General features: G+C 48.8%; 1 protein-coding gene across 1 annotated transcript in view; it reads right to left on the bottom strand.

The window, feature by feature from the left end:
* LOC138769699 (putative oxidoreductase YteT) overlaps positions 1-8,540 on the bottom strand; it is a 130,792-nt gene extending 122,252 nt beyond the window's left edge. The window contains exon 1 of the mRNA XM_069948315.1: positions 8,176-8,540. Within this exon, the coding sequence (XP_069804416.1) occupies positions 8,176-8,238 (63 nt within the window). The 5' untranslated portion in view covers positions 8,239-8,540. The remainder of the gene's footprint in view (positions 1-8,175) is intronic.
* Between the last annotated feature and the right edge of the window lie 13,790 nt (positions 8,541-22,330).

The raw sequence follows: 22,330 nt of genomic DNA on the forward strand, positions 1-22,330 counted from the left end.
TGTGTGTGCAGTGAGGAGATTTTCCCATTCATCTCTATGGGGCGCCTCTCTTTCCCCTCCCCCTCCCCTCCTGTGCATCTGGCGGGGACGGGACCTTCGCTCTAACCTTCCCGGGCACCCAATGTATCTGTGGGCCAAATTTGGGGTCAAACGGTTCAGGCGTTTGGAAGTCTATAGAGGACAGACAGACAGACAGAAGGACAGACAGACAGACTTAGATTTTTATGATATAGATATATATATATATATATACACAGTGGTGCCTTGGATTACGAGCATAATACGTTCCGAGACTGCGCTTGTAATACAAATCCAGAAATAAGAAATTACTGATCTGCAGACAATTGGTTCCACCCCCCAAATATACTGATTATTATTCTGAATAACATGTAGAAGAGATGAAACAATGAGAAGCAGCTGGATATGTGATATATAAATTACTGTACAGTATAGCAGCATGTGGTATATAATGTATAGTAACTGTATAACCCTGATAACACAGCAGCTGGATATGTGATATATAAGTTACTGTACAGTATAGTAATCAGCATGTGGTATATAATGTATAGTAACTGTATAACCCTGATAACACAGCAGCAGCTGGATATGTGATATATAAGTTACTGTACAGTATAGCAGCATGGGGTATATAATGTATAGTAACTGTATAACCCTGATAACACAGCAGCAGCTGGATATGTGATATATAAGTTACTGTGCAGTATAGCAATCAGCATGTGGTATATAATGTATAGTAACTGTATAACCCTGATAACACTGCAGCTGGATATGTGATATATAAGTTACTGTACAGTATAGCAGCATGTGGTGTATAATGTATAGTAACTGTATAACCCTGATAACACAGCAGCTGGATATGTGATATATAAGTTACTGTACAGTATAGCAACATGTGGTATATAATGTATAGTAACTGTATAACCCTGATAACACAGCAGCTGGATATGTGATATATAAGTTACTGTACAGTATAGCAGCATGTGGAGTATAATGTATAGTAACTGTATAACCCTGATAACACTGCAGCTGGATATGTGACATATAAGTTACTGTACAGTATAGCAATCAGCATGTGGTATATAATGTATAGTAACTGTATAACCCTGACAACACTGCAGCAGCTGGATATGTGATATATAAGTTACTGTACAGTATAGCAGCATGTGGTGTATAATGTATAGTAACTGTATAACCCTGATAACACTGCAGCTGGATATGTGATATATAAGTTACTGTACAGTATAGCAGCATGGGGTATATAATGTATAGTAACTGTATAACCCTGATAACACAGCAGCTGGATATGTGATATATAAGTTACTGTACAGTATAGCAGCATGTGGTGTATAATGTATAGTAACTGTATAACCCTGATAACACTGCAGCAGCTGGATATGTGATATATAAGTTACTGTACAGTATAGCAATCAGCATGTGGTGTATAATGTATAGTAACTGTATAACCCTGATAACACAGCACCTGGATATGTGATATATAAGTTACTGTACAGTATAGCAGCATGTGGTGTATAATGTATAGTAACTGTATAACCCTGATAACACAGCAGCTGGATATGTGATATATAAGTTACTGTACAGTATAGCAACATGTGGTATATAATGTATAGTAACTGTATAACCCTGATAACACAGCAGCTGGATATGTGATATATAAGTTACTGTACAGTATAGCAGCATGTGGAGTATAATGTATAGTAACTGTATAACCCTGATAACACTGCAGCTGGATATGTGACATATAAGTTACTGTACAGTATAGCAATCAGCATGTGGTATAAAATGTATAGTAACTGTATAACCCTGACAACACTGCAGCAGCTGGATATGTGATATATAAGTTACTGTACAGTATAGCAGCATGTGGTGTATAATGTATAGTAACTGTATAACCCTGATAACACTGCAGCTGGATATGTGATATATAAGTTACTGTACACTATAGCAGCATGTGGTGTATAATGTATAGTAACTGTATAACCCTGATAACACAGCAGCTGGATATGTGATATATAAGTTACTGTACAGTATAGCAGCATGTGGAGTATAATGTATAGTAACTGTATAACCCTGATAACACTGCAGCTGGATATGTGACATATAAGTTACTGTACAGTATAGCAGCATGTGGTGTATAATGTATAGTAACTGTATAACCCTGATAACACTGCAGCTGGATATGTGATATATAAGTTACTGTACAGTATAGCAGCATATGGTGTATAATGTATAGTAACTGTATAACCCTGATAACACTGCAGCAGCTGGATATGTGATATATAAGTTACTGTACAGTATAGCAGCATGTGGTGTATAATGTATAGTAACTGTATAACCCTGATAACACAGCAGCTGGATATGTGATATATAAGTTACTGTACAGTATAGCAGCATGTGGTATATAATGTATAGTAACTGTATAACCCTGATAACACAGCAGCTGGATATGTGATATATAAGTTACTGTACAGTATAGCAATCAGCATGTGGTATATAATGTATAGTAACTGTATAACCCTGACAACACTGCAGCAGCTGGATATGTGATATATAAGTTACTGTACAGTAATGGAGAGGATGGGAAACAAAAGGACTGACAGAGACAGCAGGGAGTATATAGGAATGAGCAGGACAGATGTGGGCACATACATGCAGCACTCTTTGACTGGGGAGAGAGGGGTTACAGCTATGGAGAGATTTTCCCCACAGTCCTGTCACCTGATGTAAGCCCCAGCCTGAAGTGGATCTGCTATGATTTGGAAGGTGAGGAAGACTTCCTGGGTCAGAGTACAGGGCTGTAGACCCCGCTATGCAGACTGTGCCCCTCCCCCACTCCCCCTCCCACCCAGTACAGGGAGCTCTTACACCAAAGCAATGATCTTACACCAAGTCATAATTTTAAAAGACTGTGAGCTCTTATACCAAAACGCTCTTAAACCAAGTTACTCCAAGTTATACCAAGGTACCACTGTATATATATATATATATATATACACTGACATAGACCAGCATACAGGGGGATATATATATATATATATATATATATATAGGAAAGCAAAAGGTGGAGGACGGCATCATCTTCAATCAAGTGTTAGATATTTATTGTGCCAATTCGCATAGTACAGTGCAACGTTTCAGCTCATATATCTTGAGCCTTTTTCAAGCATAAAAAGGGTTGTACATAGCGCCATTTTATAGAAGAAATCACCAATCACAATTCATTAAAGGGGTAGTGCGGCGGTAAAGAATTATTCACAGAATAACACACATTACAAAGTTATACAACTTTGTAATGTATGTTATGTCTGTGAATGGCCCCCTTCCCCGTGTCCCACCACCCCCACCCGTGTACCTGGAAGTGTGGTGCGCTATACTCACCTGTCACGTGCCGACACCCGTCTCCGATCTTCAGTCAGTGACGTCTTCTTCGGACGGCCGGCAAACAGCTTTGACTGTTCCGAATGCCGGCCGCCCTCTGCAGCGTCATCCGATGCTCAGCCGCGATTGGCTGAGCATAACTATGCTTAGCCAATCGCGGCTGAGCACAGTTGTGATGCAGCGGAGGGGGGACGGGCAGCAACGACTTGGCCATCTGTCTGAAGATGACGTTTGGCGGACGGCCCTCGACACGGATCAGGTAATGTATAACGCACCAACACTTCCGGGTACACGGGTGGGGGTGGTGGGACACGGGAAGGGGCCATTCACAGACATAACATACATTATAGAGTTGTATAACTTTGTATTGTGTGTTATTCTGTGAATAATTTTTTAGCGCCGCACTACCCCTTTAAAAGCGACCAATCACAACATGGAGTAGGCGGTACCTGTCATAATTTATACACATATCACACAAGATCATGTAATAAATACTCCATAATGTTGATGCCTTATCTGAGGTCCGTCCAGACCCTTCATACTTGTCCATACTATTCTCTGATCCCACCGGCAACACCATACCATGCCATCATCTCCGCCCCGCCGGCCGCGGTGTTCGGCTTGTAAACAAGTTCACAGAGGTTGCGCACCAGACGCTTCGTGATAGGACATCCAACTGCATCATCGCTACGTCGTCCTCGCTTCAGCCAATCATCTGTGAGATCACCATGTGTTAGGCTGTTGTCATGGGGATTGCGGATATCTTTGACGGGTACGCATATTAGCCATCCACTTGTTTCTCACCCGCCAGCCAATCATGGCAGTCCTTCTCCTGCACGTGACCGATCATCATCGTTGTTATGGAGATCAAGACGCTTCCACGCTTCAATCACCCGCTCATCACTGCGGCTTCTTCCATCGTCACGGAGATTGAGACGCCCACTCAGTATAATCCATTGGTCCACAATCTCCGCTGGTTCAAAGTCCATTGATTGCAGAGATTAGAGTGCGATGTCTCTAGTGGACCAATTAGGGTACTACACAGCACATCCCCCCATTTGGCCACATCACACGTCTTTCCTTATAGAATAACAGCCGAACATCCCGTCAGGTCGTGCACGGTCAGCGATTAGGATACGTATCTTCGCCGGTTATGGATCAGGAAACAAAACGCTAGATTTATCCAAAAACAACAAAATATAAAGATTGTTCTAATACAAATAAAACGGAGGCACACTATCAATAACCCTCGAGGAAGAGCACATTTAGGGGTCCTGGCACATGGTACACATCCGGTGCTGGTATCAGTATATCGTTATATCGATGATATTTTTGCCATCTGGGAGGGCTCGGAGGAGTCCTTAAATGAATTTTTTGAGTACATTAACAATTTGCATGATGGCCTTAGATTTACCATGGTGATGTCTATAAAAGAATGACAGTTTTTGGACACATTGGTGTATGTGTCCGAAGGTAAATTACAAACAGACTTATATGTAAAAGAAACGGACAAAAATAACCTTCTTCTGTATACAATCATCCACAATCCATGGTAAAGTCGCGTCCGTGGAGCCAGTTATTGTGAATACGCAGGATCACTAGTGAGGATTCACATATGGATGGGAATGTAGAGACACTTTGCCAAAAATGTTGAGATAGGGGGGGGGGGGGGGTATCCTGAATGTGTCATGGAGAAACATAGACAGAAACTGAGGAACACCACGAGGGAACATACACGAACACCTAGGATTAGGTCACGTAGTAGTGATCGGATCCCCTTTGTCTCTGTATACAATGAGTGGTCGCAGAAACTGGTCTATTCTGAGGGATGGGCGGGGGGACAAGGTCCCTGAGTTTTTACACCCACCAGTCATGGCATAAAAAGAGTAAAAGTATCAAGGATATTCTGCTACATTCTGATATTGGTTCAAAGAAAATAGATACACAACGTACATTAGCCCCAGCAAAAAACGGGTAACTTTCCAAGTCTCCACTGCAGTAACTGTGGGAGTTTGGTAAAAGGAGACGTGTTTCAACATCCACACAGTGGTAAAAAATATTATGTGAAAAAACATTATACATGCAACTCTAAATCTGTGGTCTACATGATACAGTGTGGACTATGTTATGTAGGGAAACTACAACTGAGGTTAAATTGCAAATGAATAATCACAAAAGTACAATACGTCTAAAGAAAACTGAGCATCCGGTAGCCAAACATCTTGTATTAGTAGGTCATGCGGTCAGCCAATCCAATGTAGGATTACTGATAGTGTGCCTGCGCTTACAAGAGGCGGCCGTAGGGGAAGGTTGTTAGAGCAAAGAGAAGCTAATGCCCCCTATTCCACGGGTCGTTGGAGGAGCAAACGAGCGCTGTCAGCGCTCATTTGCTCCTCATTCGCCGCTCGCTGCCGCCGCTATTCAACGCGGCTGCAGCGAGCGGGTGAGTGCGGGAGGGGGCAGCGGGGAGCTGCGGGGGGGCTGCCCGGGGAATCGCTAGATCGTCCGGGCAGCCCATAGGATATAGCAGCGTCTGCTGACGATGCTCCTATTCAACGGAGCGACGGCAGCAGATCGCTGCTATATGTGAACAACATGTTGAAAAACAAGCGACTGCAACGATCAGCCGACATGAATGATGTCGGCTGATCGTTGCACTCTATTCCACGGAACGATTATCGTCCGTAGCGGTCGATATCGTCCGAAAACGAACGATAATCGTTCCGTGGAATAGGGCCATTAGTGGATAAATCTGCTGGACTGAATACGGCCCAAAGGTAGGAACTTAGAACTGAACTTAAATGTATTTGATTAAGGGTGGTATTACAGGGGCCGAGCAGGGCCCGATAATACCTGTAAACGAGCAGCGATCTGCTAGATCGTTGCTCGTTTACTGGGCCTATTACACGGCCCGATAATCGTTTGACAAGAGCTGCAAGGACATCGTTACCGATGTCCTTGCAGCCCTTGCTAAACTGGCATACATTACCCATCCACGTTCCAGGGCTGCTCCTGCCGGCCGCTTCTCCCGGGGGTCCCGCGCGCTCTCTAGCGTCACAGCAGCCTGTCAGCTGGTAGGCCGCTCAGCCAATCACAGGCCAGGACCGCCGCGGCCTGTGATTTGCTGAGCGGCCTATCAGCTGACAGGCCTCTGTGACGCTAGAGCGCGCGCGGGACCCCCGGGAGAAGCGGCCGGCAGGAGCAGCCCTGGAACATGGATAGGTAATGTATATCGTTAGTCGCCGGCCACGCACCGCTATTACACGCAGCGGTGCGCGGTCGGCGCCCGACAAAAATAGGGTCTAAACTATATCAACGATCAGCCGATGATCGTTGTCATCGGCTGATCGTTGCATTTATTACAAGGAGCGATAATCGGCCGAATCGGGCCAATTCGGCCGATTATCGTTCCGTGTAATACCACCCTAAGGGTCTCATGTCGTCTGTCCTTTCTGTCTACACATCAGGTTTTATTTGTATTAGAACAATCTTTACATTTTGTTGTTTTTGGATAAATCTAGCGTTTTGTTTCCTGATCCATAACCGGCGAAGATACGTATCCTAATCGCTGACCGTGCACGACCTGACGGGATGTTCGGCTGTTATTCTATAAGGAAAGACGTGTGATGTGGCCAAATGGGGGGATGTGCTGTGTAGTACCCTAATTGGTCCACTAGAGACATCGCACTCTAATCCCTGCAATCAATGGACTTTGAACCAGCGGAGATTGTTGACCAATGGATTATACTGAGTGGGCGTCTCAATCTCCGTGACGATGGAAGAAGCCGCAGTGATGAGCGGGTGATTGAAGCGTGGAAGCGTCTTGATCTCCATAACAACGATGATGATCGGTCACGTGCAGGAGAAGAACTGCCATGATTGGCTGGCGGGTGAGAAACAAGTGGATGGCTAATATGCGTACCCGTCAAAGATATCCGCAATCCCCATGACAACAGCCTAACACATGGTGATCTCACAGATGATTGGCTGAAGCGAGGACGACGTAGCGATGATGCAGTTGGATGTCCTATCACGAAGCGTCTGGTGCGCAACCTCTGTGAACTTGTTTACAAGCCGAACACCGCGGCCGGCGTGGCGGAGATGATGGCATGGTATGGTGTTGCCGGTGGGATCGGAGAATAGTATGGACAAGTATGAAGGGTCTGGACGGACCTCAGATAAGGCATCAACATTATGGAGTATTTATTACATGATCTTGTGTGATATGTGTATAAATTATGACAGGTACCGCCTACTCCATGTTGTGATTGGTCGCTTTTAATGAATTGTGATTGGTGATTGGTGTTTTCTTATATAAAATGGCGCTATGTACAACCCTTTTTATGCTTGAAAAAGGCTCAAGATATATGAGCTGAAACATTGCACTGTACTATGCGAATTGGCACAATAAATATCTAACACTTGATTGAAGATGATGCCGTCCTCCACCTTCTGTTTTCCTGTGTAAGACTGGGGCCGAACCCCGAGAGGACTGTGCATCTGATGGCGTGTTATCCGCGGACCTGCAGCGATATTTTGGTATGTATATATATATATATATATATAGATACACACACAGACATAGACCAGCATATAGGGGGAATATATATATATATATATATATACACACACTGACATATAGGGGGCGTTCCTCAGATACAGAAGAGACCCCCATATTCTGTAAATTTATCCCCTGTACAACTCACATCCAGGGACCCCCTTAGTGGCTGTGTGGCCCCTGCAGACATCACACATTACCTGAGCTGAGGGGCCGGGGTTCTTTCTTCTGCTGGACCTGAAGACCTTACTGAGGAAGTCCATGATGTCCCAGACCAGGAGACCCCAGAGAGGAGGAGGAAGAGACCCCAGAGAGGGGGAGGAAGAGACCCCAGAGAGGAGGAGGAAGAGACCCCAGAGAGGAGGAGGAAGAGACCCCAGAGAGGAGGAGGAAGAGACCCCAGAGAGGGGGAGGAAGAGACCCCAGAGAGGGGGAGGAAGAGACCCCAGAGAGGGGGAGGAAGAGACCCCAGAGAGGAGGAGGAAGAGACCCCAGAGAGGTGTAATGTGGACGACTGACAGCCTGGAGCTGTTCCTGTAGACATTGACCGTGGTGGAAGCAGCATGAGGTGACAACCCTGCCCTGCCCTGAGCTGCTCCTCCTCCTCCTCCTCCTCCTCACATCCTGAATTCGCCTCAATAACAGAATAATGTGATAAATAATGATGCTGCCTGTGTGAGGTCTGAACAGTGTCCTAGTCTCTGCCTCCTCTCTGTCCCCTGATGTCTCTGCCTCCTCTCTGTCCCCTGATGTCTCTGCCTCCTCTCTGTCCCCTGATGTCTCTGCCTCCTCTCTGTCCCCTGATGTCTCTGCCTCCTCTCTGTCCCCTGATGTCTCTGCCTCCTCTATGTCCCCTGATGTCTCTGCCTCCTCTCTGTCCCCTGATGTCTCTGCCTCCTCTCTGTTTCCTGATGTCTCTGCCTCCTCTATGTCCCCTGATGTCTCTGCCTCCTCTCTGTCCCCTGATGTCTCTGCCTCCTCTCTGTCCCCTGATGTCTCTGCCTCCTCTCTCTCCCCTGTGGTCTCTGCCTCCTCTCTGTCCCCTGATGTCTCTGCCTCCTCTCTGTCCCCTGATGTCTCTGCCTCCTCTCTGTCCCCTGATGTCTCTGCCTCCTCTCTGTCCCCTGCGGTCTCTGCCTCCTCTCTGTCCCCTGCGGTCTCTGCCTCCTCTCTATCCCCTGCGGTCTCCTCCTCCTCTTTGTCCCCTGATGTCTCTGTCTCCTCTCTGTCCCCTGATGTCTCTGCCTCCTCTCTGTCCCCTGCTGTCTCTGCCTCCTCTCTGTCCCCTGATGTCTCTGCCTCCTCTCTGTCTCTGCCTCCTCTCTGTCCCCTGATGTCTCTGCCTCCTCTCTGTCCCTTTATGTCTCTGCCTCCTCTCTGTCCCCTTATGTCTCTGCCTCATCTCTCTCCCCTGATGTCTCTGCCTCCTCTCTGTCCCCTTATGTCTCTGCCTCCTCTCTGTCCCCTGCGGTCTCTGCCTCCTCTCTGTCCCCTGCGGTCTCTGCCTCCTCTCTGTCCCCTGCGGTCTCTGCCTCCTCTCTGTCCCCTGCGGTCTCTGCCTCCTCTCTATCCCCTGCGGTCTCCTCCTCCTCTTTGTCCCCTGATGTCTCTGTCTCCTCTCTGTCCCCTGATGTCTCTGCCTCCTCTCTGTCCCCTGATGTCTCTGCCTCCTCTCTCTCCCCTGTGGTCTCTTCCTCCTCTCTGTCCCCTGATGTCTCTGCCTCCTCTCTGTCCCCTGATGTCTCTGCCTCCTCTCTGTCTCTTTTTTGTCCCCTGATGTCTCTGTCTCCTCTCTGTCCCCTGCGGTCTCGGCCTCCTCTCTGTCCCTGATGTCTCTGCCTCCTCTCTGTCCCCTGATGTCTCTGCCTCCTCTCTGTCTTCTGATGTCTCTGCCTTCTCTCTGTCCCCTAATGTCTCTGCCTCCTCTCTGTCTCTTCTCTGTCCCCTGCTGTCTCTGCCTCCTCTCTGTCCCCTAATGTCTCTGCCTCCTCTCTCTCTTCTCTGTCCCCTGCTGTCTCTGCCTCCTCTCTGTCCCCTGATGTCTCTGCCTCCTCTCTGTCCCCTGATGTCTCTGCCTCCTCTCTGTCCCTTTATGTCTCTGCCTCCTCTCTGTCCCCTTATGTCTCTGCCTCCTCTCTGTCCCCTTATGTCTCTGCCTCCTCTCTGTCCCCTGATGTCTCTGCCTCCTCTCTGTCTCTTTTTTGTCCCCTGCTGTCTCTGCCTCCTCTCTGTCCCCTGATGTCTCTGCCTCTTCTCTATCCCCTGCGGTCTCCTCCTCTCTGTCCCCTGATGTCTCTGCCTCCTCTCTGTCCCCTGATGTCTCTGCCTCCTCTGTCTCTTCTCTGTCCTCTGATGTCTCTGCCTTCTCTCTGTCCCCTGATGTCTCTGCCTCCTCTCTGTCCCCTGCTGTCTCTGCCTCCTCTCTGTCCCCTGATGTCTCTGCCTCCTCTCTGTCTCTGCCTCCTCTCTGTCCCCTGATGTCTCTGCCTCTTCTCTGTCCCCTGTGGTCTCCTCCTCCTCTCTGTCCCCTGATGTCTCTGCCTCCTCTCTGTCCCTTTATGTCTCTGCCTCCTCTCTGTCCCTTTATGTCTCTGCCTCCTCTCTGTCCCCTTATGTCTCTGCCTCATCTCTCTCCCCTAATGTCTCTGCCTCCTCTCTGTCCCCTTATGTCTCTGCCTCCTCTCTGTCCCCTGATGTCTCTGCCTCCTCTCTGTCCCCTGCGGTCTCTGCCTCCTCTCTGTCCCCTGCGGTCTCTGCCTCCTCTCTATCCCCTGCGGTCTCCTCCTCCTCTTTGTCCCCTGATGTCTCTGTCTCCTCTCTGTCCCCTGATGTCTCTGTCTCCTCTCTGTCCCCTGCGGTCTCTGCCTCCTCTCTGTACCCTGATGTCTCTACCTTCTCTCTGTCCCCTGATGTCTCTGCCTCCTCTCTGTCCTCTGATGTCTCGGCCTTCTCTCTGTCCCCTGATGTCTCTGCCTCCTCTCTGTCGCTTCTCTGTCCCCTGATGTCTCTGCCTCCTCTCTGTCCCCTAATGTCTCTGCCTCCTCTCTGTCTCTTCTCTGTCCCCTGCTGTCTCTGTCTCCTCTCTGTCCCCTGACGTCTCTGCCTCCTCTCTGTCCCCTGACGTCTCTGCCTCCTCTCTGTCCCCTGATGTCTCTGCCTCCTTTCTGTCCCGACGTCTCTGCCTCCTCTCTGTACCCTGATGTCTCTGCCTCCTCTCTGTCCCCTAATGTCTCTGCCTCCTCTCTGTCCCCTGCTGTCTCTGTCTCCTCTCTGTCCCCTGACGTCTCTGCCTCCTCTCTGTCCCCTGATGTCTCTGCCTCCTCTCTGTCCCCTGATGTCTCTGCCTCCTCTCTGTCCTCTGATGTCTCGGCCTTCTCTCTGTCCCCTGATGTCTCTGCCTCCTCTCTGTCGCTTCTCTGTCCCCTGATGTCTCTGCCTCCTCTCTGTCCCCTAATGTCTCTGCCTCCTCTCTGTCTCTTCTCTGTCCCCTGCTGTCTCTGTCTCCTCTCTGTCCCCTGACGTCTCTGCCTCCTCTCTGTCCCCTGACGTCTCTGCCTCCTCTCTGTCCCCTGATGTCTCTGCCTCCTTTCTGTCCCGACGTCTCTGCCTCCTCTCTGTACCCTGATGTCTCTGCCTCCTCTCTGTCCCCTAATGTCTCTGCCTCCTCTCTGTCCCCTGCTGTCTCTGTCTCCTCTCTGTCCCCTGACGTCTCTGCCTCCTCTCTGTCCCCTGATGTCTCTGCCTCCTCTCTGTCCCCTGATGTCTCTGCCTCCTCTCTGTCCCTTGATGTCTCTGCCTCCTCTCTGTCCCTTGATGTCTCTGCCTCCTCTCTGTCTCTAGTCGTGTAAAGGACGTACTCTCCAGCCAGGACCGTCCTTCCTCCTTGAGGGACCTGATCTATCTGGCCTCTTGGATTGAGGTTGGCTTCTCTGAGTGAGAGGAGGAGGAGGAGGAGGTTTGCCCGGAGTGGCCCTTCCTCGCTGCACCTTTTGGTTGGCCCCACAGCGTCCTGTAAACCCCGGCACTGAGGCAATGTAGGAGAGGCCTCCCTAGGTGTGACCACATCCTCTCCTGGCTTGTCCTCGCCGGTGACCATTTCTGTTATGGGAGAATCGCTAAGTTACCCAGTTTCGTACCGACCGCGGATTCTTTTGGGACGCCCGTGGCTGCAGCTCTACGTTCACAACCTTGACTGGAGGTGCGAGGAGGCCGGACTGCTTCCCCTGCTCTCTGCAGACCCCTGGTAGCGGGGTAGTCCTTGCCTGACCTCCGTATGGCCCATGTGACTGCCCTATTGATCTTCTGCCTAGCTCTACGCCCCCTTGAGTACAACCACTCATGGTTCCAGAGACGCCAGCCATGTCAGCCTATATCAGTCTGCAAGTCTTCCTCTCCAGCCGGGGCGGCCTCTGCTTCTTTCAGACCATGGATCTCTCCGTCATCCTTTGCTTTTAATCTCGGAACTTTTCAAATGCCTTTGTGACGCTCGGATCTTTAAGGGTGGTATTACACGGGCCGAGCAGGGCCCGATAATACCTGTAAACGAGCAGCGATCTGCTAGATCGTTGCTCGTTTACTGGGCCTATTACACGGCCCGATAATCGTTTGACAAGAGCTGCAAGGACATCGTTACCGATATCCTTGCAGCCCTTGCTAAACTGGCATACATTACCCATCCACGTTCCAGGGCTGCTCCTGCCGTCCGCTTCTCCTGCCGTCCGCTTCTCCCGGGGTCCCGTGCACGCTCTAGCTTCACAGCGGCCTGTCAGCTGGTAGGCCGCTCAGCCAATCACAGGCCGGGACCGCCGCCAATTATCGTTCCATGTAATAGTACCCTAAGGAATTGGATCTGTGGGGTATTTATTATCTGATCAGAATTTGTGAAGGCGATAAGTGGTGGACGGCCTTTAATACTCAAGATGGGCGTTTTAAGTATCTGGTGATGCCCTTGGCCCTGTCCGTCTTTTAAGAATTTGTCAATGACATTTTCCGCGATCTTCTCTACTCTAGTGTCATGGGCGCCAAGGTGAGATTCTGATCCTTTCACCTAATCTGCGGACACATGTGACCCCCATACGTGACGGACTGAGACGTACGTCCTCTCTACACCATGTTGGAGACGTCCATGGTCTACATATGTATCCAGCTCTCAGCAGTTCTTCAGTAGCGGGGCCCCATTGGCCTTTGGGCTATAGAATGCATTCTGGGATTCAACAACTATTATCGTCAGTTTGTTATGCAATTTTCCACCCTGGTAGCGCCAATTGTGGCTCTTACTACAAAAGCTTACTACAAAAGCAGAGGCCGGCCCCAGGCAGTTTTCGGCCCCAAGCAGTGATCGGCCCCAAGCAGTGGCCAGCCTCAAGCAGTTTTCGGCCCCAAGCAGTGATCGACCCCAAGCAGTGATCGACCCCAAGCAGTGGCCGGCCCCAAGCAGTGGCCGGCCCCAAGCAGTGATCGGCCCCAAGCAGTGATCGGGCCCAAGCAGTGATCGGGCCCAAGCAGTGGCCGGCACCAAGCAGTGATCGGCCCCAAGCAGTGGCCGGCCCCAAGCAGTGGCCGGCACCAAGCAGTGATCGGCCCCAAGCAGTGGCCAGCCTCAAGCAGTTTTCGTCCCCAAGCAGTTTTCGGCCCCAAGCAGTGGCCGTCCCCAAGCAGTTTTCGGCCCCAAGCAGTGGCCGTCCCCAAGCAGTTTTCGGCCCCAAGCTGTGATCGGCCCCAAGCAGTGGCCGGCACCAAGCAGTGATCGGCCCCAAGCAGTGGCCAGCCTCAAGCAGTTTTCGTCCCCAAGCAGTGGCCGGCACCAAGCAGTGATCGACCCCAAGCAGTGGCCGGCCCCAAGCAGTGATCGGCCCCAAGCAGTAGCCGGCCCCAAGCAGTGATCGGCCCCAAGCAGTGATCGGCCCCAAGCAGTGGCTGGCCAAAGCTGAGCAAACCTTCTCCAGACTGAATGCCTTCTTCACCTCTGCCCCTGTTCTGTCTTTCTGACCCTGCCAGGTCTTTCTCCTAACCCTTACCTGCCTGTGTACTCTCTACGTAGCTCTGTGCTTGGCTGCTGACCTGCCTACCTGTCTCCAGCTGCATCTTGTCTGCCACCGCTAGCAAACTAAACCAGGGGTAACGACCCGGGGTCACCTGCCGCAGCAAGCCCTTCCCGCCTTGCAGTGGGCTCTGGTGAAAACCAGCTACCCCTTACACTCCGCTCCCTAGTGCAGCTTACACCATCACTAGCGGCAGTCCAGCGGATCCACCACTCCAGTAATTACAATCTCCCCTCCAAGCCTCTAGCGTCTGTGGTTTTCTAGAGACTGTTGTATTACATGGACGGATTCTCCCCTCCAAGCCTCTAGCGTCTGTGGTTTTCTAGAGACTGTTGTATTACATGGACGGATTCTCCCCTCCAAGCATTTACTATCTGAGTTTTATAGAGACTGTTGTATAACATGTGCAAAAAACACTGCAGAGACACCATCACGAGTCTCAACGTCAGTGAGCTAGCCACACCGGCCTCCAGGAAGCAACAACCAAGCCAAGGAATGTCTCCAGTCAAGGAAACCACCCAAGTAAGGTCTCCATCCACCGACAGCTGTTTTGGGGTATTTGCCCCTCATCAGTGTGGAGTAGGTTTCTGGCTAGTGGGAGCAATGACTAGTAAGTGCATGCAAAAGGACGCTGGTTGACCTCAGGGAGATCAACCAAAACACCAACAACAATAGCCTATTGCACACTGATGAGGGGCAAATAGCCCGAAACAGCTGTCTGTGGATGGATAACTTGCTTGGGGTTTTTTCTTGGCTTGGTTGTTCCATCCCTGAGGAAGGTCTGGCTAGTTCACTAACGTCGAGACTCGTGATGGTGTCTCTGCAGTGTTTTTTGGGGACAATGTCCTAGAATACACTGACACCGAGACACATGATAGTGTCTCTGTGGTGTTTTGCTTGATCTCCCTAAGGTCAACGACGTCCTTTTGTTGTATTACATGGACAGATTCTCCCCGCCAAGCCTTTACTGTCTGTGATTTTATAGAGACTGTTGTATTATACAGACGGATTCTCCCCTCCAAGCCTCTAGCGTCTGTGATTTTATAGAGACTGTTGTATAACGTGCAAAAAACACTGCAGAGACACCATCACGAGTCTTGACGTCAGTGAGATAGCCAGACCGGCCTCCAGGAAGCAACAACCAAGCCAAGGAATGTCACCAATCAAGGAAACCACCCAAGCAAGGTATCCATCCACAGACAGCTGTTTCGGGGTATTTGCCCCTCATCAGTGTGGAGTAGGTTTCTGGCTAGTGGAAGCAATGTCTAGTAAGTGCATGCAAAAAGGGATGATGCTTGACCTCAGAGAGATCAACCAAAACACCAACAACAATAGCCAGAATCCTACTCCACACTGATGAGGGGCAAATACCCTGAAACAGCTGTCTGTGGATGGATAACTTGCTTGAGTGGTTTCCTTGGCTTGGTTGTTCTGACTAGTTCACTGACGTCGAGACACGTGATGGGGTCTCCCTGAGGTCGACCAACGTCCTTTTGTTATATTACCTTTATAGCCTCTAGCGTCTGTGGTTTTATAGATACTGTTGTATTACATGGAGGGATTCTCATCTATACAGCGTAAGAGCGGGATTACTCGCCACGTTCTATTGGTTGTTTACATCTTAATCCCTGTCTAAAATCCATCTTCCTCTGCAGTAAAATCTGTATGTCACAGGATATTATGTAAAGTCTCTGCCCCGCGGATGGTGATAGCTCTACATCAGCGCCTCTCAGCCTCCTGGCCACCAGCAGGTTTTGAGGATATCCCATGCAGAGTCCAGGGTTAGGGTGTCGATGCTCGGCCCCCAGTCGGGGTGTCACCACATGTTGCTGCTCTCTGGAAGGGATGGTCAGGCGTGATGCACCCCAATGGGACATAAGCCCAGAGAGTCGGGGTTGGCAGTAAACGGCGGCTTAGATCCACACAGGACGGATCTGCTGCCGATCCCAATGATTTCCATGAGATTACATACTGGGCTGTGAGTATGTAAATGCCGCCCCCTTTACCCATCGCTGTGCGGAGCATACTGTACCCTGTCCGCGCTCCGGCTGCATCTCAGGCTCCCGCTCCCTGTACCTCCACAGAGTCCTTCAGGGTCCTCTGCAAAACTTCTCTTAATCCAGACACAATCGTAGAAAATAGATCAACAGGGCAACGGACCTTTACACCCACAGTCCAGAGCACGTCCTCTGTCAGTGGGGATACAGAGTCCCTGTACAGAGGGCAGAGAGGGACTCCGGCCCAATACAGAGGAAAGGGAGGGACTCCGGCCCAATACAGAGGGAAGGGAGGGACTCCGGCCTAATACAGAGGAAAGGGAGAGAATCCGGCCCAATACAGAGTACAGAGGGAAGGGAGGGACTCCGGCCCAATACAGAGGAAAGGGAGGGACTCCGGCCCAATACAGAGGAAAGGGAGGGACTCCGGCCCAATACAGAGTCCCTGCACAGAGTACAGAGGGCAGAGAGGGACTCCGGCCCAATACAGAGGGAAGGGAGGGACTCCGGCCCAATACAGAGGAAAGGGAGGGACTCCGGCCCAATACAGAGTCCCTGCACAGAGTACAGAGGGCAGGGAGGGACTCCGGCCCAATACAGAGGAAAGGGAGGGACTCCGGCCCAATACAGAGGGAAGGGAGGGACTCCGGCCCAATACAGAGGAAAGGGAGGGACTCCGGCCCAATACAGAGGAAAGGGAGGGACTCCGGCCCAATACAGACGGAAGGGAGAGATTCCGGCCCAATACAGAAGGAAGGGAGGGACTCCGGCCCAATACAGAGTCCCTGCACAGAGTACAGAGGGCAGAGAGGGACTCCGGCCCAATACAGAGGAAAGGGAGCGGGAGGGACTCCGGCCCAATACAGAGGGAAGGGAGGGACTCCGGCCCAATACAGAGGAAAGGGAGCGGGAGGGACTCCGGCCCAATACAGAGGGAAGGGAGGGACTCCGGCCCAATACAGAGGAAAGGGAGGGACTCCGGCCCAATACAGAGGAAAGGGAGGGACTCCGGCCCAATACAGAGGAAAGGGAGAGACTCCGGCCCAATACAGAGGGAAGGGAGGGACTCCGGCCCAATACAGAGGGAAGAGAGGGACTCCGGCCCAATACAGAGGAAAGGGAGGGACTCCGGCCCAATACAGAGGAAAGGGAGGGACTCCCGGCCCAATACAGAGGGAAGGGAGGGACTCCGGCCCAATACAGAGTACAGAGGGAAGGGAGGGACTTCGGCCCAATACAGAGGAAAGGGAGGAACTCCGGCCCAATGCAGAGGGAAGGGAGGGACTCCGGCCCAATGCAGAGGGAAGGGAGGGACTCCGGCCCAATACAGAGGGAAGGGAGGGACTCCGGCCCAATACAGAGGAAAGGGAGGGACTCCGGCCCAATGCGGAGGGAAGGTAGGGACTCCGGCCCAATACAGAGGGCAGGGAGGGACTCCGGCCCAATACAGAGGAAAGGGAGGGACTCCGGCCCAATACAGAGGAAAGGGAGGGACTCCGGCCCAATACAGAGGGAAAGGAGGAACTCCGTCCCAATACAGAGGAAAGGGAGGGACTCTGGCCCAATACAGAGGAAAGGGAGGGACTCTGGCCCAATGCGGAGGGAAGGTAGGGACTCCGGCCCAATACAGAGGAAAGGGAGGGACTCCGGCCCAATACAGAGGAAAGCAGGGACTCCGGCCCAATACAGAGGAAAGGGAGGGACTCCGGCCCAATACAGAGGAAAGGGAGGGACTCCGGCCCAATACAGAGGGAAGGGAGGGACTCCGGCCCAATACAGAGGAAAGGGAGGGACTCCGGCCCAATACAGAGGAAAGGGAGGGACTTCGGCCCAATACAGAGGGAAGGGAGGGACTCCGGCCCAATGCAGAGGGAAGGGAGGGACTCCGGCCCAATACAGAGGAAAGGGAGGGACTCCGGCCCAATACAGAGGAAAGCAGGGACTCCCGCCCAATACAGAGGGAAGGGAGGGACTCCGGCCCAATACAGAGAGAAGGCAGGGACTCCGGCCCAATACAGAGGGAAGGCAGGGACTCCGGCCCAATACAGAGGGAAGGGAGGGACTCCGGCCCAATACAGAGGGAAGGGAGGGACTCCGGCCCAATACAGAGGGAAGGCAGGGACTCCGGCCCAATACAGAGGGAAGGGAGGGACTCCGGCCCAATACAGAGGGAAGGGAGGGACTCCGGCCCAATACAGAATACAGAGGGAAGGGAGGGACTCCGGCCCAATACAGAGGAAAGGGAGGGACTCCGGCCCAATACAGAGGGAAGGGAGGGACTCCGGCCCAATACAGAGTACAGAGGGAAGGGAGGGACTCCGGCCCAATACAGAGGGAATGGAGGGACTCCGGCCCAATACAGGGGGAAGGGAGGGACTCCGGCCCAATACAGAGTACAGAGGGAATGGAGGGACTCCGGCCCAATACAGAGTACAGAGGGAATGGAGGGACTCCGGCCCAATACAGAGGGAAGGGAGGGACTCCGGCCCAATACAGAGGGAAGGGAGGGACTCCGGCCCAATACAGAGGGAAGGCAGGGACTCCGACCCAATACAGAGGAAAGGGAGGGACTCCGGCCCAATACAGAGTACAGAGGGAAGGGAGGGACTACGGCCCAATACAGAGGAAAGGGAGGGACTCCGGCCCAATACAGAGGGAAGGGAGGGACTCCGGCCCAATACAGAGGGAAGGGAGGGACTCCGGCCCAATACAGAGGGAAGACAGGGACTCCGGCCCAATACAGAGGAAAGGGAGGGACTCCGGCCCAATACAGAGGGAAGGGAGGGACTCCGGCCCAATACAGAGGGAAGGGAGGGACTCCGGCCCAATACAGAGGGAAGGGAGGGACTCCGGCCCAATACAGAGTACAGAGGGAAGGGAGGGACTACGGCCCAATACAGAGGGAAGGGAGTGACTCCGGCCCAATACAGAGGGAAGGGAGGGACTCCGGCCCAATACAGAGTAAAGGGAGGGACTCCCTCTGGACAGTTCCTGACATGGACAGAGGTGGCAGCAGAGAGCACTGTGTCACACTGGAGAGAATACACCACTTCCTGCAGGACATACAGCAGCTGATAAGGACTGGAAGTAATGAGATGACACTGTAATATCAGCAGTGACGGCAGGGCAGACATTATATTCTCAGTCTCCTGGTGACTATCTGCGCTCTGGGGTCTCTCTATTAGGGTCTGCGCCCGCCATGTCCCCCTCAGACTACTGCAGGTATCCTATGGGCTAGAGGAGACCACTCCCCGACCTGGGGGGAAATATCCGGCTGTAATTGCTGGGGTAACCTGCAGGGGGCAGCAGACTCCAGGAGAATTGGGCGCTCTGCTGTGGTTATTGCAGCATATCCCGATCTGTGACATCTCCTCATAGTGAACATGGACCAGGCTCGTCCGGAGCGGAATATATGTGTATACTGTATATATGGGGCGCATATGCTATTGGATATATGGGGACCACTACGCTGCTCTTAAATTAAGCCCCACCCACTTTTTCCTGTCTAAATTTACTAAGTTATTAACTACTGTTATATTGGTGACTATTGTTACTGTTATTACTGCTATATCGGTCTCTATTATTACTGCTATATCGGTCACTATTATTACCGTATTAGTCTCTATTATTACTGCTATATCGGTGACTATTATTACCGTATTAGTCTCTATTATTACTGCTATATCGGTCACTATTATTACTGCTATATCGGTCACTATTATTACCGTATTAGTCTCTATTATTACTGCTATATCGGTCACTATTATTACCGTATTAGTCACTATTATTACTGCTATATCGGTCACTATTATTACTGATATATCGGTGACTATTATTACTGATATATCGGTGACTATTATTACCGTATTAGTCACTATTATTACTGCTATATCGGTTACTATTATTACTGCTATATCAGTCACTAAAATTACCGTATTAGTCTCTATTATTACTGCTATATCGGTCACTAATATTACCGTATTAGTCTCTATTATTACTGCTATATCAGTCACTAAAATTACCGTATTAGTCTCTATTATTACTGCTATATCGGTCTCTATTATTACCGTATTAGTCTCTATTATTACTGCTATATCGGTCACTATTATTACCGTATTAGTCACTAATATTACTGCTATATCGGTCTCTATTATTACTGCTATATCGGTCTCTCTTATTACTGCTATATCGGTCACTATTATTACTGCTATATCGGTCTCTATTATTACTGCTATATCGGTCACTATTATTACCGTATTAGTCACTAATATTACTGCTATATCGGTCTCTATTATTACTGCTATATCAGTCTCTCTTATTACTGCTATATCGGTCACTATTATTACTGCTATATCGGTCTCTATTATTACTGCTATATCGGTCACTATTATTACCGTATTAGTCACTAATATTACTGCTATATCGGTCTCTATTATTACTGCTATATCAGTCTCTCTTATTACTGCTATATCGGTCACTATTATTACTGCTATATCGGTCTCTATTATTACTGCTATATCGGCCACTATTATTACCGTATTAGTCACTATTATTACTGCTATATCGGTCACTATTATTACCGTATTAGTCACTATTATTACTGCTATATCAGTCACTATTATTACCGTATTAGTCACTATTATTACTGCTATATCGGTCTCTATTATTACTGCTATATCGGTCACTATTATTACTGCTATATCTGTCACTATTATTACCGTATTAGTCACTATTATTACTGCTATATCGGTCTCTATTATTACTGCTATATCGACCACTATTATTACCGTATTAGTCACTATTATTACTGATATATCGGTCACTATTATTACTGCTATATGGGTCACTATTATTACTGCTATATCGGTCACTATTATTACCGTATTAGTCTCTATTATTATTGCTATATCGGTCACTAATATTACTGTATTAGTCTCTATTATTACTGCTATATCGGTCACTAATATTACTGTATTAGTCTCTATTATTACTGCTATATCGGTCACTAATATTACCGTATTAGTCACTATTATTACTGCTATATCGGTCACTAATATTACTGTATTAGTCTCTATTATTACTGCTATATCGGTCCCTAATATTATCGTATTAGTCTCTATTATTACTGCTATATCAGTCACTAAAATTACCGTATTAGTCTCTATTATTACTGCTATATCGGTCTCTATTATTACTGCTATATCGGTCTCTATTATTACTGCTATATCGGTCACTATTATTACCGTATTAGTCACTATTATTACTGCTATATCGGTCTCTATTATTACTGCTATATCGGTCACTATTATTACCGTATTAGTCACTATTATTACTGCTATATCGGTCACTATTATTACCGTATTAGTCACTATTATTACTGCTATATCGGTCACTATTATTACCGTATTAGTCTCTATTATTACTGCTATATCGGTCACTATTATTACTGCTATATCGGTCACTATTATTACCGTATTAGTCACTATTATTACTGCTATATCGGTCACTATTATTACTGCTATATCGGCCACTATTATTACCGTATTAGTCACTATTATTACTGCTATGTCGGTCACTATTATTACCGTATTAGTTACTATTATTACTGCTATATCGGTCACTATTATTACTGCTATATCGGTCACTATTATTACCGTATTAGTCACTATTATTACTGCTATATCGGTCACTATTATTACCGTATTAGTTACTATTATTACTGCTATATCGGTCACTATTATTACTGCTATATCGGTCACTATTATTACTGCTATATCGGTCACTATTATTACCGTATTAGTCACAATTATTACTGCTATATCGTTCTCTATTATTACCGTATTAGTCTCTATTATTACTGCTATATCGGTCACTATTATTACTGCTATATCGGTCACTAATATTACCGTATTAGTCACTATTATTACTGCTATATCGGTCACTAATATTACTGTATTAGTCTCTATTATTACTGCTATATCGGTCACTAATATTACCGTATTAGTCTCTATTATTACTGCTATATCGGTCACTAATATTACCGTATTAGTCTCTATTATTACTGCTATATCAGTCACTAATATTACCGTATTAGTCTCTATTATTACTGCTATATCGGTCTCTATTATTACTGCTATATCGGTCACTATTATTACTGATATATCGGTGACTGTTATTACCGTATTAGTCACTATTATTACTGCTATATCGGTTACTATTATTACTGCTATATCAGTCACTAATATTACCGTATTAGTCTCTATTATTACTGCTATATCGTTCTCTATTATTACTGCTATATCGGTCACTATTATTAC

Source organism: Dendropsophus ebraccatus, chromosome 12, assembly GCF_027789765.1.
Source record: "Dendropsophus ebraccatus isolate aDenEbr1 chromosome 12, aDenEbr1.pat, whole genome shotgun sequence".
Lineage (NCBI taxonomy): Eukaryota > Metazoa > Chordata > Amphibia > Anura > Hylidae > Dendropsophus > Dendropsophus ebraccatus.